Here is an 18,155-nt window from a genome sequence, read left to right on the forward strand (position 1 = left end):
GAGAGGAGCAGACCTACTTAAATGATAGGCTCTGCTTCCTCGGCTAATGGACACCATTAGCTCCAGAGGGGGTGAACACAGGTTCGTCCTGGGCGTTCACTCCCAGAGCCGTGCCGCCGTTCTCCTCACAGAGCCAGAAGAAACGAAGTCAGAAGACGTCTCAGGCGGCAGAAGTTTTCAGAGCTTCACTCTGCAGCTGTGCGTCATTGCTCCACACACCTCACACACTCCGGTCACTGTAAGGGTGCAGGGGGGGCATCCTGGGCAGCAATATAAACACATCTCTTATGGCAAAAGACTATATACATGTACAGGTAGGCACTGTACATGTATATAAAAGAGCCCCCGCCATATTTTAGTAAGTTTGAGCGGGACAGAAGCCCGCCGCCGAGGGGCGGGGCTTCTCCCTCAGCACTCACCAGCGCCATTTTCTCTCCACAGCACCGCTGAGAGGAAGCTCCCCGGACTCTCCCCTGCTTGACACACGGTGAAAGAGGGTTTTAAAGTAGAGGGGGGGGGGCACATATTTGGCGATTATACATTACAGCAGCGCTACTGGGTAAACATTCTGTGTTTTTTCCTGGGTCATATAGCACTGGGGTGTGTGCTGGCATACTCTCTCTCTGTCTCTCCAAAGGGCCTAAGGGGGAACCTGTATGCAGATAAGAGATTCCCTGTGTGTGTGGAGTGTGTCGGTACGTGTGTCGACATGTCTGCGGTAAAAGGCTCTCCTAAGGAAGAGATGGAGCAAATGTGTGTGTGTGTGGTGTCTCCGTCGACAACGCCGACACCTGATTGGATATGTGAAATTAAGTGCCAAGATGAATGTATTACAAAAGATTAGAGAACAGACAGGGAATCTACCCATGTCTGTCCCTATGTCACAGAGACCTTCAGAGTCTCACTATCCAAAATAATAGACACTGATATCGACACGGAGTCTGACTCCAGTGTCGACTACGATAATGCAAAGTACAGCCAAGACTGGCAGAAAAGTATTCAATGTAGGATTATTGTAATAAAAGATGTTTTGCATATCACGGATGACTCATCTGTCCCTGACACAGGGGTACACAGGTTTAAGGGGAAGAAAGCTGAGGTAAATTTCTCTCCTCTCATGAAGAAAAAGAGCGGGAATCTCCAGACAAGAAGCTGCAGCTTCCCAAAAATAATTCTCAGGGAGTATCCTTTTCCTAATGGGGCCAGGATACGATGGGAATCTTCCCCCAGGGTGTACAAGGCATTGACACGTTTACCCAAAAAGGTAGCGCTAACCTAACAGCTATCCTCAGGGATCCTGCAGATAGCATGCAGTAAAAGTACTTTGAAGTCCATTTACACACATTCTGGTACACTACTCAGACCGGCGACTGTGTCGGCATGGGTTTATAGCGCTGTAGCAGCGTGGACAGATACCTTATCAGCGGAGATTGAAACCCTAGATAAGGATGCCATGTTATTGTCCCTAGTGTGTGTGTATACATACATATTTATATATATATATATATATATATATATATATATATATATATATATATATATATATATATATATATATATATATATGATTTTACTTACCGGTAAATCTATTTCTCGTAGTCCGTAGTGGATGCTGGGGACTCCGTAAGGACCATGGGGAATAGACGGGCTCCGCAGGAGACAGGGCACTTTTAAGAAAGAATTCGGATACTGGTGTGCACTGGTTCCTCCCTCTATGTCCCTCCTCCAGACCTCAGTTAAGGAAACTGTGCCCGGAAGAGCTGACAGTACAAGGAAAGGATTTTGGAATCCAGGGTAAGACTCATACCAGCCACACCAATCACACCGTATAACTCGTGATAAACTTACCCAGTTAACAGTATGAACAACAACAGAGCATCAGATAACCCTGATGCAACCATAACATAACCCTCATTTAAGCAATAACTATATACAAGTATTGCAGAAGAAGAAGTCCACACTTGGGACGGGCGCCCAGCATCCACTACGGACTACGAGAAATAGATTTACCGGTAAGTAAAATCTTATTTTCTCTAAAGTCCTAGTGGATGCTGGGGACTCCGTAAGGACCATGGGGATTATACCAAAGCTCTCAAACGGGCGGGAGAGTGCGGATGACTCTGCAGCACCGAATGAGCAAACACAAGGTCCTCCTCAGCCAGGGTATCAAACTTGTAGAACTTTGCAAAGGTGTTTGAACCCGACCAAGTAGCCGCTCGGCAAAGCTGTAATGCCGAGACCCCTCGGGCAGCCGCCCAAGAAGAGCCCACCTTCCTTGTGGAGTGAGCTTTTACTGATTTTGGAAGCGGCAATCCAGCCGCAGAATGAGCCTGCTGAATCGTGTTACAGATCCAGCGAGCAATAGTTTGCTTTGAAGCAGGAGCACCCAGCTTGTTGGATGCATACAGGATAAACAGCGACTCAGTTTTCCTGACTCTAGCCGTTCTGGCCACATAAATCTTCAAAGTCCTGACTACATCCAGTAACTCGGAATCCTCCAAGTCACGAGTAGCCACAGGCACCACAATAGGTTGGTTCATATGAAAAGATGACACCACTTTTGGCAGAAATTGCGGACGAGTCCGCAATTCTGCCCTGTCCATATGGAAAACCAGATAGGGGCTTTTATGTGACAAAGCCGCCAATTCTGACACACGCCTAGCTGAAGCCAAGGCTAATAGCATGACCACCTTCCACGTGAGATATTTTAACTCCACGGTTTTAAGTGGCTCAAACCAGTGTGATTTCAAGAAACTCAACACTACGTTAAGATCCCAAGGTGCCACTGGAGGCACAAACGGGGGCTGAATATGCAGCACTCCCTTTACAAACGTCTGAACTTCAGGAAGAGAAGTCAGTTCTTTTTGAAAGAAAATGGATAGGGCCGAAATCTGGACCTTAATGGACCCCAATTTTAGGCCCAAAGTCACTCCCGACTGTAGGAAGTGAAGGAAACGGCTCAGCTGGAATTCCTCTGTAGGGGCATTCCTGGCCTCACACCAAGCAACATATTTTCGCCATATACGGTGATAATGTTTAGCCGTCACGTCCTTCCTAGCCTTTATCAGCGTAGGAATAACCTCATCCGGAATGCCTTTTTCTGCTAGGATCCGGCGTTCAACCGCCATGCCGTCAAACGCAGCCGCGGTAAGTCTGGGAACAGACAGGGCCCCTGTTGTAACAGATCCTGTCTTACAGGTAGAGGCCATGGGTCCTCTGTGAGCATTTCTTGTAGCTCTGGATACCAAGTCCTTCTTGGCCAATCTTGAACAATGAGTATTGTTCTCACTCCTCTTTTTCTTATGATTCTCAGCACCTTGGGTATGAGAGGAAGAGGAGGAAACACATAAACCGACTGGAACACCCACGGTGTCACTAGTGCGTCTACAGCTATCGCCTGAGGGTCTCTTGACCTGGCGCAATACCTCTGTAGCTTTTTGTTGAGGCGGGATGCCATCATGTCCACCTGTGGCAGTTCCCATCGCCTTGCAATCTGCGTGAAGACTTCTTGATGAAGTCCCCACTCTCCCGGGTGGAGGTTGTGTCTGCTGAGGAAGTCTGCTTCCCAGTTGTCCACTCCCGGAATGAACACTGCAGACAGTGCTCGTACGTGATTCTCCACCCATCTAAGAATTCTGGTGGCTTCCGCCATCGCCACCCTGCTCCTTGTGCCGCCTTGGCGGTTTACATGAGCCACTGCGGTGATGTTGTCTGATTGAATCAGCACAGATTGGTTGCGAAGCAGGGTCTCCGCTTGACTTAGGGCGTTGTATATGGCCCTTAGTTCCAGGATATTGATGTGAAGGCAAGTCTCCTGACTTGACCACAGACCCTGGAAATTTCTTCACTGTGTGACTGCCCCCCACCCTCGGAGGCTTGCATCCGTGGTCACCAGGACCCAGTCCTGAATGCCGAATCTGCGGCCCTCGAGAAGGTGTGCACTCTGCAGCCACCACAGGAGAGACACCCTGGCCCTGGGGGATAGGGTGATCAGCCGATGCATCTGAAGATGCGATCCGGACCACTTGTCCAACAGATCCCATTGAAAGGTCCTCGCATGGAACCTGCCGAAGGGAATGGCCTCGTATGACGCCACCATCTTTCCCAGGACTCGCGTGCAGTGATGCACCGACACCTGTTTTGGTTTTAAGAGGTCTCTGACCAGTGTCATGAGTTCCTGAGCCTTCTCCGTCGGGAGAAAAACCTTCTTCTGGTCTGTGTCCAGAATCATGCCCAGGAAGGGCAGACGCGTCGTAGGAATCAGCTGCGACTTTGGAATATTCAGAATCCAGCCGTGCTGTTGTAACACTTCCCGAGAGCGTGCTACGCTGATCAACAACTGCTCTCTGGACCTCGCCTTTATGAGGAGATCGTCCAAGTATGGGATAATTGTGACTCCCTGCTTTCGCAGGAGCACCATCATTTCCGCCATTACCTTGGTAAATATTCTCGGTGCCGTGGACAGACCAAACGGCAACGTCTGGAATTGGTAATGACAATCCTGTACCACAAATCTGAGGTACTCCTGATGAGGTGGATAAATGGGGACATGAAGGTAAGCATCCTTTATGTCCAGAGACACCATAAAATCCCCTTCCTCCAGACTTGCGATGACCGCTCTGAGCAATTCCATCTTGAACTTGAACCTTTTCAGGTATATGTTCAGGGATTTTAAATTCAATATGGGTCTGACCGAACCGTCCGGTTTCGGTACCACAAACATTGTCGAATAGTAACCCCTTCCCTGTTGAAGGAGGGGAACCTTTACCACCACCTGCTGGAGATACAATTTGTGAATTGCTGCTAACACTATTTCCCTCTCTATGGGGGAAGCTGGCAGGGCCGATTTGAGGTAACGGTGAGGGGGCATCACTTCGAATTCCAGCTTGTATCCCTGAGACACAATCTCTATAGCCCAGGGATCCACCTGTGAGTGAACCCACTTGTGGCTGAAATTTCGGAGACGCGCCCCCACGTCATGCGGCGGATTTAGAGGAAGCCGGGGAGGACTTCTGTTCCTGGGAACTAGCTGTATTGTGCAGCTTCTTTCCTCTACCCCTGCCTCTGGCAAGAAAGGACGCACCTCGGACTTTCTTGCCTCTATGTGATCGAAAGGACTGCATTTGGTAATACGGTGCTTTCTTAGGTTGTGAGGGAATATATGGCAAAACATTTGACTTTCCAGCCGTAGCTGTGGAGACCAGGTCCGAGAGACCGTCCCCAAACAACTCCTCACCCCTGTAAGGTAAAACCTCCATGTGCCTTTTTGAGTCGGCATCGCCTGTCCATTGCAGAGTCCACAGGACCCTTCTGGCGGAAATCGACATTGCATTTATTCTAGAGCCCAGTAGGCTTATGTCTCTTTGGGCATCTCTCATATATAGGACAGCGTCTTTTATATGCCCCAGGGTCAGTACTATAGTATCCTTGTCCAAGGTATCAAGTTCCTCAGATAAGGTATCTGTCCATGCTGCTACAGCACTACACATCCAGACCGACGCAATCGCCGGCCTTAGTAGGGTACCTGAATGTGTATAAATGGACTTCAGGATACCCTCCTGCTTTCTATCCGCAGCATCTTTTAGGGTGGCCGTATCCTGTGACGGCAGGGCTACCCTCTTGGATAAGCGTGTTAAAGCTTTGTCTATCCTAGGGGAGGATTCCCAGCGTAACCTGTCCGTTGGCGGGAAAGGATACGCCATAAGCATCCGTTTGGAAATCTGCAGTTTTCTATCTGGAGATTCCCAAGCCTTTTCACATAACTCATTTAACTCATGTGAAGGGGGAAAGGTCACCTCTTGCCTTTTTTCCCCATACATATAAACCCTCTTGTCAGGGACTGGGGTTTCCTCTGTGATGTGTAACACATCTTTCATTGCTATAATCATGTAGCGGATGGCTTTAGCCATTTTAGGCTGCAACTTTGCATCATCGCCATCGACACTGGAGTCGGAATCCGTGTCGATGTCTGTGTCAACAACTTGGGATAGTGGGCGCTTCTGAGACCCCGACGGCCTCTGCGCTGTAGGATCAGGCATGGGTTGAGACCCTGACTGTCCCAAGGCTTCAGCTTTATCCAACCTTTTATGCAAGGAATTAACATTATCATTTAAAACCTTCCACATATCCATCCAATCGGGTGTCGGCGCCGACCCCATATTCATTTGTACCCGCTCTGTTTCCACATAGCCTTCCTCGTCAAACATGCCGACACAAGCGTATCGACACACCACACACACAGGGGATGCTCTATTTGAAGACCGTTCCCCCACAAGGCCTTTTGTAAAGACAGAGACAGAGTATGCCAGCACACACCCCAGCGCTATATTACCCAGGAGTCACACAGTAACTTAGTGTTAACCCAGTAGCTGCTGTATATACTGTTTTTGCGCCAAATTTATGTGCCCCCCCCTCTCTTTTTACCCTCTTTCTACCGTGATTCTGCAGGGGAGAGCCTGGGGAGCTTCCTCTCAGCGGAGCTGTGGAGAGAAAATGGCGCTGGTGAGTGCTGAGGAAGAAGCTTCGCCCCCTCAGCGGTGGGCTTCTGTCCCGCGTTTTGTGTAAAAATAATGGCGGGGGCTCATGCATATATACAGTGCCCAACTGTATATATGCTGCTTTTGCCAAGAGGTACCCAATTGCTGCACAGGGCGCCCCCCCCTGCGCCCTGCACCCTACAGTGACCGGAGTGTGTGGGTTTAGTGTGGGAGCAATGGAGCACAGCTGCAGTGCTGTGCGCTACCTCATATGAAGACTAGAGTCTTCTGCCGCCGATTTCGAAGTCTTCTTGCTTCTCACGCCGGCTTCTGTCTTCTGGCTCTGCGAGGGGGACGGCGGCACGGCTCCGGGATCGGACGACCAAGGGTGCGTTCCTGTGTACGATCCCTCTGGAGCTAATGGTGTCCAGTAGCCTAAGAAGCAGGACCTATCTTCTAGTGAGTAGGGCTGCTTCTCTCCCCTCAGTCCCACGTAGCAGAGAGTCTGTTGCCAGCAGATCTCTCTGAAAATAAAAAATCCTAACAAAATACTTTCTTTTTTAGTAAGCTCAGGAGAGCTCACTAAGGTGCACCCAGCTCGTCCGGGCACAGATTCAAACTGAGGTCTGGAGGAGGGACATAGAGGTAGGAGCCAGTGCACACCAGTATCCTAATTCTTTCTTAAAAGTGCCCTGTCTCCTGCGGAGCCCGTCTATTCCCCATGGTCCTTACGGAGTCCCCAGCATCCACTAGGACGTTAGAGAGAGATATATATATATATATATATATATATATATATATATATATATATATATATATATATATATATATATATATACATATATATATATATATATATATATATAAAAATAAATAAATAAATATAAAAGACATCATCTTTTACATATAAATAAATATTATATATATAAGACATGCCCAAAGAGACGTTAGTCTACTGGGTTCTAGAGTCAACGCTATGTAGATTTCTGCTAGACGTGTCCTGTGGAACATGCAATGGACAGGTGATGCCGACTAAAAGAGGCATATGGAGGGTTTACCTTACAAGGCTGAGGAATTGTGTGGAGAAGGGCTCTCAGACCTGGTCTCCACAGCTATAGCTGGTAATTCTGATCTTTTGCCTTATATTCCCTCACAGACTAAGAAAGCACGACATTATCAAATGCAGTCTTTTCGGTCGCAGAATAACAAGAAAGTATGAGGAGCGTCCTCTCTTACCAGAGGTAAGGACACGGGGCACAGCTAGTTCCCAGGAACAGAAGTCCTCCCCGGCCTCTACTACATCCACCGCATGATGCGGGATCTCCGCTAAGGGAGTCCGTCCCAGGGGAAGCACGTCTTCGACTCTTCAGCCACATCTGAGTTCACTCACAGGTCGATCCCGGGGCAATAAAAATTGTTCTCAGGGTTACAAAGGAATTCGATAGGTGCCTCCTCGCCGGTTTTCCTTATCGGACCTACCGGCTTCTCCCCCAGAAGGGGAGATTATATTGAATACAATTCACACATTGTATCTCCAACAGGTGGTGCTCAAGGTTCCCCTCCTGCAACAAGGAAGGGGATATTACTCAACCTTGGCTGTAGTCCCGAATCTGTACGGTTCGGTCAGACCTATTTAAAATTAAAATCTCGGAACCTATACTGGAAATGGTTCAAATTTAAAGTGGAATCGCTCAGAGCGATCATGGCCAGCCTGAAAGGGGGGATTTGACGGTGTATCTAGACATAAAGGCTGCATACCTTCATGTTCCCATTTATCCACCCCATCAGGCGTACCTGAGAATTGCGGTACAGTATGGTCATTACCAATTTCAGGGTAATTGGCGGAAATAATGGTGCTCCTACGCAAGCAAGGAGTCACAGTTATCCCATACCTGGACGATCTCCTATAAGGGCGAGATCAAAAGAGCAGTTGTTGAACAGCGTGTCACTTTCGCTGAAGGTGTCACAGCAACACGGCTGGATTCTCAATATCCCGAAGTCACAGTTGGTTCCTATGACTAGTCTGCCCTTCTTGGGTATGATTCTGGATACGGACCAGAAAGGGGTTTACCTTCAGATAGAGAAGGCCCAGGAACTCATGACTCTGGTCAGGAACTTGTTGAAACCAAAACAGGTGTCAGGGCATCACTGCACCAGAGTCCGGGGAAAATCATTCCCTTCGGCAGGTTCCATGCGAGGACTTTCAAATGGGACCTACTGGACAAGTGGTACGGGTCACATCTACAGATTCATCAGTGGATCACCCTCTCCCCCAGGGCCAAGGTATCTCTCCTGTGGTGGCTGCAGGGTGCTCACCTTCTATAGGGCCGCAGGTTCGGCATTCAGGACTGGATCCTGGTGACCACGGACGCGAGCCTCCGAGGTTGGGGAGCAGTCACACAGGGAAAAATAAAATTTCCAAGGTCTTTGGTCAAGTCAAGAGACTTGTCTTCACAACTTGGAACTAAGGGCCATATACAACGCCCTACGTCAGGCGGAGACCCTACTTCGCGACCAACCGGTTCTGATCCAGTCAGACAACATCACAGCAGTAGCTCATGTAAACCGCCAAGGCGGCACAAGGAGCAGAGTGGCGATGGCGGAAGCCACCAGAATTCTTCGCTGGGCGGAGAATCATGTAAGCGCACTGTCAGCAGTGTTCATTCCGGGAGTGGACGACTGGGAAGCAGACTTCCTCAGCGGACACGACCTACGTCCTGGAGAGTGGGGACTTCATCAGGAAGTCTTAGCACAGATTGCAATTCGGTGAAGACTGCCACTGATAGACATGATGGCGTCCCGCCTCAACACAAAGCCGCAGAGTAATTGCACCAGGTCAAGAGACCCTCAGGCAGTAGCTGTGGATGCCCTAGTGACACCGTGGGTGTTCCAGTCGGGCTATGTGTTTACTCCTCTTCCTCTCATACCCAAGGTGTTGAGGATAATAAGAAAAAGAGGAGTGAGAACAATTCTCATTGTTCCAGATTGGCCACGGAGGACCTGGTATCCAGATCTGCAGGAAATGCTCACAGAGAATCCGTGGCCTCTTCCTCTAAGACAGGACCTACTGCAGCAGGGGCCCTGTCTGTTCCAAGACTTACCGCGGCTGCGTTTAACAGCATGGCGGTTGAACGCAGGATCCTAGTGGAAAAGGGTATTCCGGAGGGGGTCATTCCTACCCTAATTAAGGCTAGGAAGGAAGTGACATCGAAACATCACCGAATATGGCGAAAATATGTTTCCTGGTGTGAGGCCAGGAATGCTCCTACGGAGGAATTCCTTTTGGGCCGTCTGCTTCACTTCCTTCAAACTGGAGTGAACTTGGGTCTGAAATTAGGATCGATAAAAGGTTCAAATTTCGGCCTTATCCATTTTCTTCCAAAAAGAATTGGCTTCTCTTCCTGAAGTACAAACGTTTGTGAAGGGAGTACTGCATATTCAGCCTCCTTTTGTACCGCCGGTGGCGCCTTGGGACCTTAACGTGGTGTTACGGTTCCTTAAGTCACATTGGTTTGAACCACTTAAGACAGTGGAGTTGAAATATCCCACCTGGAAGGTGGTCATGTTGTTAGCCTTGGCTTCGGCTACGCGAGTTGCGGAATTGGCGGCTTTATCACTTAAAAGCCCCTATCTGATTTTCCATGTGGATAGAGCGAAATTGCGGACCCGTCCTCAATTCCTGCCTAAGGTGGTCTCATGCTTTCATATGAACTAACCTATTGTCGTGCCTGTGGCTACGCGTGACTTGGAGGACTCCGAGTCCCTTGATGTGGTCAGGGCTTTGAAAATTTACGTGGCCAGAATGGCTAGGATCTGAAAAACAGAAGCTCTGTTTGTCCTGTATGCAGCCAACAAGGTTGGCGGCCCTGCTTCAAAGCAGGCTATTGCTCGCTGGATCTGTAACACGATTCAGCAAGCGCATTCTACGGCAGGACTTTGCAAAGTTCTATAAGTTTGATACCCTGGCTGAGGAGGACCTCCTGTTTGCTCAATTCGGTGCTGCAGAGTCATCCGCACTCTCCCGCCCGTTTGTGAGCTTTGGTATAATCCCCATGGTCCTTACGGAGTCCCCAGCATCCTCTAGGATGTTAGAGAAAATAAGATTTTACTTACCGGTAAATCTATTTCTCGTAGTCCGTAGAGGATGCTGGGCGCCCGTCCCAAGTGCGGACTTCTTCTGCAAGACTTGTATATAGTTATTGCTTACATAAGGGTTATGCTGTAGTTTCATCGGTTTGGCCGAGACTATATTGTTTGTTCATACTGTTAACTGGGTAGTTTATCACAAGTTATACGGTGTGATTGGTGTGGCTGGTATGAATCTTGCCCTTAGATTATCAAAATCCTTTCCTCGTAGTGTCCATCTCCTCTGGGCACAGTTTCTCTAACTGAGGTCTGGAGGAGGGGCATAGAGGCATAGAGGGAGGAGCCAGTACACACCCAAAGTTCAGTTCTTTCTTAAAGTGCCCATGTCTCCTGCGAAGCCCATCTATCCCCCCCCCCCAAAGGTCCTTACAGAGTCCCCAGCATCCTCTGCGGACTACGAGAAATAGATTTACCGGTAAGTAAAAATAAGAATTTACTTACCGATAATTCTATTTCTCGTAGTCCGTAGTGGATGCTGGGGACTCCGTAAGGACCATGGGGAATAGCGGCTCCGCAGGAGACTGGGCACAAAAGTAAAAGCTTTAGGACTACCTGGTGTGCACTGGCTCCTCCCCCTATGACCCTCCGCCAAGCCTCAGTTAGGATACTGTGCCCGGACGAGCGTACACAATAAGGAAGGATTTTGAATCCCGGGTAAGACTCATACCAGCCACACCAATCACACCATATAACTTGTGATCTAAACCCAGTTAACAGCATGATAACAGAGGAGCCTCTAGAAAAGATGGCTCACTACAGCAATAACCCGATTTTTTGGTAACAATAACTATGTACCAGTATTGCAGACAATCCGCACTTGGGATGGGCGCCCAGCATCCACTACGGACTACGAGAAATAGAATTATCGGTAAGTAAATTCTTATTTTCTCTGACGTCCTAGTGGATGCTGGGGACTCCGTAAGGACCATGGGGATTATACCAAAGCTCCCAAACGGGCGGGAGAGTGCGGATGACTCTGCAGCACCAAATGAGAGAACTCCAGGTCCTCCTCAGCCAGGGTATCAAATTTGTAGAATTTTACAAACGTATTTGCTCCTGACCAAGTAGCTGCTCGGCAAAGTTGTAAAGCCGAGACCCCTCGGGCAGCCGCCCAAGATGAGCCCACCTCCCTTGTGGAGTGGGCATTTACAGATTTTTGGCTGTGGCAGGCCTGCCACAGAATGTGCAAGCTGAATTGTACTACAAATCCAACGAGCAATAGTCTGCTTAGAAGCAGGAGCACCCAGCTTGTTGGGTGCATACAGGATAAACAGCGAGTCAGATTTTCTGACTCCAGCCGTCCTGGAAACATATATTTTCAGGGCCCTGACAACGTCTAGCAACTTGGAGTCCTCCAAGTCCCTAGTAGCCGCAGGCACCACCATAGGTTGGTTCAGGTGAAACGCTGAAACCACCTTAGGGAGAAACTGAGGACGAGTCCTCAATTCCGCCCTGTCCGAATGGAAAATCAGATAAGGGCTTTTACAGGATAAAGCCGCCAATTCTGACACGCGCCTGGCCCAGGCCAGGGCCAACAGTATGACCACCTTCCATGTGAGATATTTTAACTCCACAGATTTAAGTGGTTCAAACCAATGTGACTTTTGGAACCCAAAAACTACATTGAGATCCCAAGGTGCCACTGGAGGCACAAAAGGAGGCTGTATATACAGTACCCCTTTTACAAACGTCTGAACTTCAGGGACTGAAGCTAGTTCTTTTTGGAAGAAAATTGACAGGGCCGAAATTTGAACCTTAATGGACCCCAATTTCAGGCCCATAGACACTCCTGTTTGCAGGAAATGTAGGAATCGACCCAGTTGAAATTCCTCCGTCGGCCTTACTGGCCTCGCACCACGCAACATATTTTCGCCAAATGCGGTGATAATGTTTTGCGGTTACATCCTTCCTGGCTTTGATCAGGATAGGGATGACTTCATCCGGAATGCCTTTTTCCTTCAGGATCCGGCGTTCAACCGCCATGCCGTCAAACGCAGCCGCGGTAAGTCTTGGAACAGACAGGGTCCTTGCTGGAGCAGGTCCCTTCTTAGAGGTAGAGGCCACGGATCCTCCGTGAGCATCTCTTGAAGTTCCGGTTACCAAGTCCTTCTTGGCCAATCCGGAGTCACAAATATAGTGCTTACTCCTCTCCATCTTATAATTCTCAGTACCTTGTGTATGAGAGGCAGAGGATGGAACACATACACTGACCGGTACACCCACTGTGTTACCAGAGCGTCTACAGCTATTGCCTGATCTGCTGAGGAAGTCTGCTTCCCAGTTGTCCATTCCCGGAATGAACACTGCTGACAGTGCTATCACATGATTTTCCGCCCAGCGAAGAATCCTTGCAGCTTCTGCCATTGCCCTCCTGCTTCTTGTGCCACCCTGTCTGTTTACGTGGGTGACTGCCGTGATGTTGTCCGACTGGATCAACACCGGCTGACCTTGAAGCAGAGGTCTTGCTAAGCTTAGAGGATTGTAAATGGCCCTTAGCTTCAGGATATTTATGTGAAGTGATGTCTCCAGGCTTAACCATAAGCCCTGGAAATTCCTTCCCTGTGTGACTGCTCCCCAGCCTCGCAGGCTGGCATCCGTGGTCACCAGGACCCAGTCCTGAATGCCGAATCTGCGGCCCCCTAGAAGATGAGCACTCTGCAACCACCACAGGAGGGACACCCTTGTCCTTGGTGACAGGGTTATCCGCTGATGCATCTGAAGATGCGACCCGGACCATTTGTCCAGCAGGTCCCACTGGAAAGTTCTTGCGTGGAATCTGCCGAATGGGATTGCTTCGTAGGAAGCCACCATTTTTCCCAGAACCCTTGTGCATTGATGCACTGAGACTTGGCTCGGTTTTAGGAGGTTCCTGACTAGCTCGGATAACTCCCTGGCTTTCTCCTCCGGGAGAAACACCTTTTTCTGGACTGTGTCCAGGATCATCCCTAGGAACAGAAGACGAGTCGTCGGAACCAGCTGCGATTTTGGAATATTGAGAATCCAACCGTGCTGCCGCAACACTACCTGAGATAGTGCTACACCGACCTCCAACTGTTCTCTGGATCTTACCCTTATCAGGAGATCGTCCAAGTAAGGGATAACTAAAACTCCCTTCCTTCGAAGGAGTATCATCATTTCGGCCGTTACCTTGGTAAAGACCCGGGGTGCCGTGGACCATCCAAACGGCAGCGTCTGAACTGATAGTGACAGTTCTGTACCACAAACCTGAGGTACCCTTGGTGAGAAGGGTAAATTGGGACATGAAGGTAAGCATCCTTGATGTCCGGAGACATCATGTAGTCCCCTTCTTCCAGGTTCGCAATCACTGCTCTGAGTGACTCCAACTTGAATTTGAACCTCCGTATGTAAGTGTTCAAAGATTTTTGATTTAGAATCGGTCTCACCGAGCCGTCCGGCTTCGGTACCACAACAGTGTGGAATAATACCCCGTTCCCTGTTGCAGGAGGGGTACCTTGATTATCACCTGCTGGGAATACAGCTTGTGAATGGCTTCCAAAACTGCCTCCCTGTCAGAGGGAGACGTCGGTAAAGCCGACTTTAGGAAAACGGCGAGGGGGAGACGTCTCGAATTCCAATTTGTACCCCTGAGATATCACCTGCAGGATCCAGGGGTCCACTTGCGAGTGAGCCCACTGCGCGCTGAAATTCTTGAGACGACCCCCCACCGTACCCGAGTCCGCTTGTAAGGCCCCAGCGTCATGCTGAGGACTTGGCAGAAGCGGGGGAGGGCTTCTGTTCCTGGGAAGAGGCTGCCTGCTGCAGTCGTTTTCCCCTTCCTCTGCCCCGGGGCAGATATGAGTGGCCTTTTGCCCGCTTGCCCTTATGGGGACGAAAGGATTGAGCCTGAAAAGACGGTGTCTTTTTCTGCTGAGAGGTGACCTGGGGTAAAAAGGTGGATTTCCCAGCCGTTGCCGTGGCCACCAGGTCCGATAGACCGACCCCAAATAACTCCTCCCCTTTATACGGCAATACTTCCATATGCCGTTTGGAATCCGCATCACCTGACCACTGTCGCGTCCATAACCCTCTTCTGGCAGAAATGGACAGCGCACTTACTCTTGATGCCAGAGTGCAAATATCCCTCTGTGCATCTCGCATATATAGAAATGCATCCTTTAAATGCTCTATAGTCAATAATATACTGTCCCTGTCCAGGGTATCAATATTTTCAGTCAGGGAATCCGACCAAGCCACCCCAGCACTGCACATCCAGGCTGAGGCGATTGCTGGTCTCAGTATAACACCAGTATGTGTGTATATACTTTTTAGGATATTTTCCAGCTTTCTATCAGCTGGCTCCTTGAGGGCGGCCGTATCCGGAGACGGTAACGCCACTTGTTTTGATAAGCGTGTGAGCGCCTTATCTACCCTAGGGGGTGTTTCCCAACGCGCCCTAACCTCTGGCGGGAAAGGGTATAATGCCAATAATTTTTTAGAAATTAGCAGTTTTTTATCGGGGGAAACCCACGCTTCATCACACACCTCATTTAATTCATCTGATTCAGGAAAAACTACGGGTAGTTTTTTCACACCCCACATAATACCCTTTTTTGTGGTACTTGTAGTATCAGAAATGTTCAAAACCTCCTTCATTGCCGTGATCATGTAACGTGTGGCCCTACTGGAAAATACGTTTGTTTCCTCACCGTCGACACTGGAGTCAGTGTCCGTGTCTTCACTAGCCCTTTGGGGAGACAGAGGGAGAGTTTGCCAGCACACACCAGAGCGCTATATATATATATATACAGGGATAACCTTATATAAGTGTTTTTCCCTTATATAGCTGCTGTATTATTAATCTGCCAAATTTAGTGCCCCCCCTCTCTTGTTTTACCCTGTTTCTGTAGTGCAGGACTGCAGGGGAGAGTCAGGGAGCTTCCCTCCAACGGAGCTGTGAGGGAAAATGGCGCTTGTGTGCTGAGGAGATAGGCTCCGCCCCCTTCTCGGCGGCCTTTCTCAGGAAAAACTGGCAGGGGTTAAATGCATCCATATAGCCCAGGAGCTATATGTGATGTATTTTTAGCCATCTAAGGTGTTTTTATTGCGTCTCAGGGCGCCACCCCCCAGCGCCCTGCACCCTCAGTGACCGGAGTGTGAAGTGTGCTGAGAGCAATGGCGCACAGCTGCGGTGCTGTGCGCTACCTTATTGAAGACAGGACGTCTTCTGCCGCCGATTTCTCTCGTTCGGGCACAAAAATCTAACTGAGGCTTGGAGGAGGGTCATAGGGGGAGGAGCCAGTGCACACCAGGTAGTCCTAAAGCTTTTACTTTTGTGCCCAGTCTCCTGCGGAGCCGCTATTCCCCATGGTCCTTACGGAGTCCCCAGCATCCACTAGGACGTCAGAGAAATCTTATTTTATATTTTGTGCTTTTTTATCCTGCGTGCTATAAGCCACCTAGGTTGACTGTGTATTACAGTATCTGAAACAACTTAAGGGTTTATACTTAAAAAATAAAAACTTTGCAGCATAGCATTGGTCTCCTCTCTTAACTTAAATACAATTTAAAATGTGTATTAAATTAGGATTTAAAATGAAAAATCTTCTAACATGAAATGTGTGATTTTATCAGTTTTCTGTGAATACAATTTTACAAATCCCAGTTTCTCGGCATGTATAAGGGCTTTTGCAGTGCCCTGTACAGTGTTCACCAGCATAGACAGCCTGCAGATACTGGCCCAACGTCAGACCACACATAGACCATGGACACAACACAATGACTTTTTGGTGCAATGAGTACAGTCCTTAATGTTCTATCACTTTGAGAGCAATTCATACTGCATGCCCTTCTAAGTATGCACCTCACACTTTCTTAGAAAAAAAAAAAAAAAGGGATGTCAGATGAAACATGGAATATATAAAACTCCCAGTTACTAAATGAGACCTAACTCCTACATAAGAGTCCCAAATAGTAGAGTGAAAAGAAAAGTTCACAGTATTCATGAAAGCTTAGCTGGTTTTATTTACTGCTGTATAGTTAGCAAGACCAAACCCTGGGTACGATATGTATGAATCACGAGTACGTTAACTGGTTTTCTGATTCTGAAGTGGTGAAAAGATGAAAACTCTTGTTTAATAATAAAACTCACATATTTCCAGCCAAGTGTGGTTTTACAGTTCTCACAGTATATATCAGCCACTGCATGCAACCCGGTTAAAAGGACCCTCTCTTCTGCTGGTCCACAGCCGACGTTTACCCTACAGGACAAAAGTTTATTAAATGCTAATTACGGTTATATGTGATGTGAACAATTTAAGTTTCACTAAACACAGAATCCTGTAATGTGGAACGTTCATGCGAGTGGTTTTTGCTTCTTTGTAAGTCTCATGCATTACTGCAACTTTACAACAGCGGAAGGCTGGTTCTTTACTGCGGACATAAAGTGAGTTAACACATACAATGTACTTCTCATTAAATGAGGGCATAAGGGTTCAAGCTTAGCCTGATCCTAAATCACAAAATCTTGGCAAGCATGAACGAATACTACAAGTGTTTCAGATACTTTGTTAATCTGGCTGTTTAACTGGGTATTGGCCTCTAGAATTTCCTGCTTGTAGAGTCTGGAAACATACTTTCACACCAAATGTGATCTACACCAGGTGCTCTGGGGTGAGCATGCCACGACTGCAGTAGGGATTTTATTCCAAGTGTGTCTATTTATAGCTCAGTATTTGGAGAGCTTCTCACAAGATCGTAAAAAAGAAAAAAGGAAGTATCCCGACTGAGGAGAGCTTTGTACGCAGGACCAAAATAGCATTGGCTAAGTCTGAGGACAGTGGTTTGGGGGCATCTTTAAATAACTGAGGAAGATAACTTGTTTATAGGTTATACATTTCCATATCCAACAAAGAAATGTGCACAATCCCTTATAACCATTTTATACATTGTGGTTGTAGGAGCTGTATGACCATGTGACACAAAAAGTCATGCTAACAACAAAAGGTTTAAGAGTTTTTCAATATCTAAGGAGTGGATTGATTATGACCACAATCTAGTACGCGCATAAGCCACACTCCTTGTAGCTCCGAGATGGTAGATTTTAATATGCACTCTCTTGAGACTGCAAACAAAAATAAACAATTCCAGTGAGAAATCGGAGAGATCAGAGGGAAGGTGGGGTGGATTTAGTGAGCAACTGCAGGCGTTCCAATGGCATATTGCGGGAATCACCCACAAAGACTTTGAAATACATAAAGCTATGTATAAGCAGGTATTGGTCATTCATCAGGAAATAGATGACTTTTAATTTAAAGTATATTGGAGATTAAAAAGTAACCTACTGCATGCACTAGAGACATTAGAGGTTAATAATTCAGTTGGCCTATCAGAAAGACCCCAAAAAAGTATACATACAACATTAAAATATTAATTTTTATCCCTATCGTTGTACTGCTGATGAAAGGTGCGATTTTGGATGTATTTTCATAAATCGATGTTTATTATATTCTATACTGATATCCCATAATGCCAGTAAAGGACACCATCTGGAAGTAGCATTACACTCAGTAGGTG

The 18,155-nt window shown here is 47.9% G+C and overlaps 1 protein-coding gene across 2 annotated transcripts in view; it reads right to left on the reverse strand.

Moving 5' to 3' along the window:
* Positions 1-18,155, reverse strand: part of YPEL1 (yippee like 1) — a 49,956-nt gene that overhangs the window by 17,776 nt on the left and 14,025 nt on the right. The window contains exon 3 of one of the 2 annotated variants that reach the window (XM_063964778.1): positions 16,732-16,840. In XM_063964778.1, coding sequence (XP_063820848.1) covers positions 16,732-16,840 — 109 coding nt within the window. Of the gene's footprint in view, positions 1-16,580; positions 16,841-18,155 lie in introns of those variants that run through there. The other variant, XM_063964779.1, reaches the window with a different exon arrangement.

The sequence above is a fragment of the Pseudophryne corroboree genome, chromosome 1 (genome assembly GCF_028390025.1).
Source record: "Pseudophryne corroboree isolate aPseCor3 chromosome 1, aPseCor3.hap2, whole genome shotgun sequence".
Lineage (NCBI taxonomy): Eukaryota > Metazoa > Chordata > Amphibia > Anura > Myobatrachidae > Pseudophryne > Pseudophryne corroboree.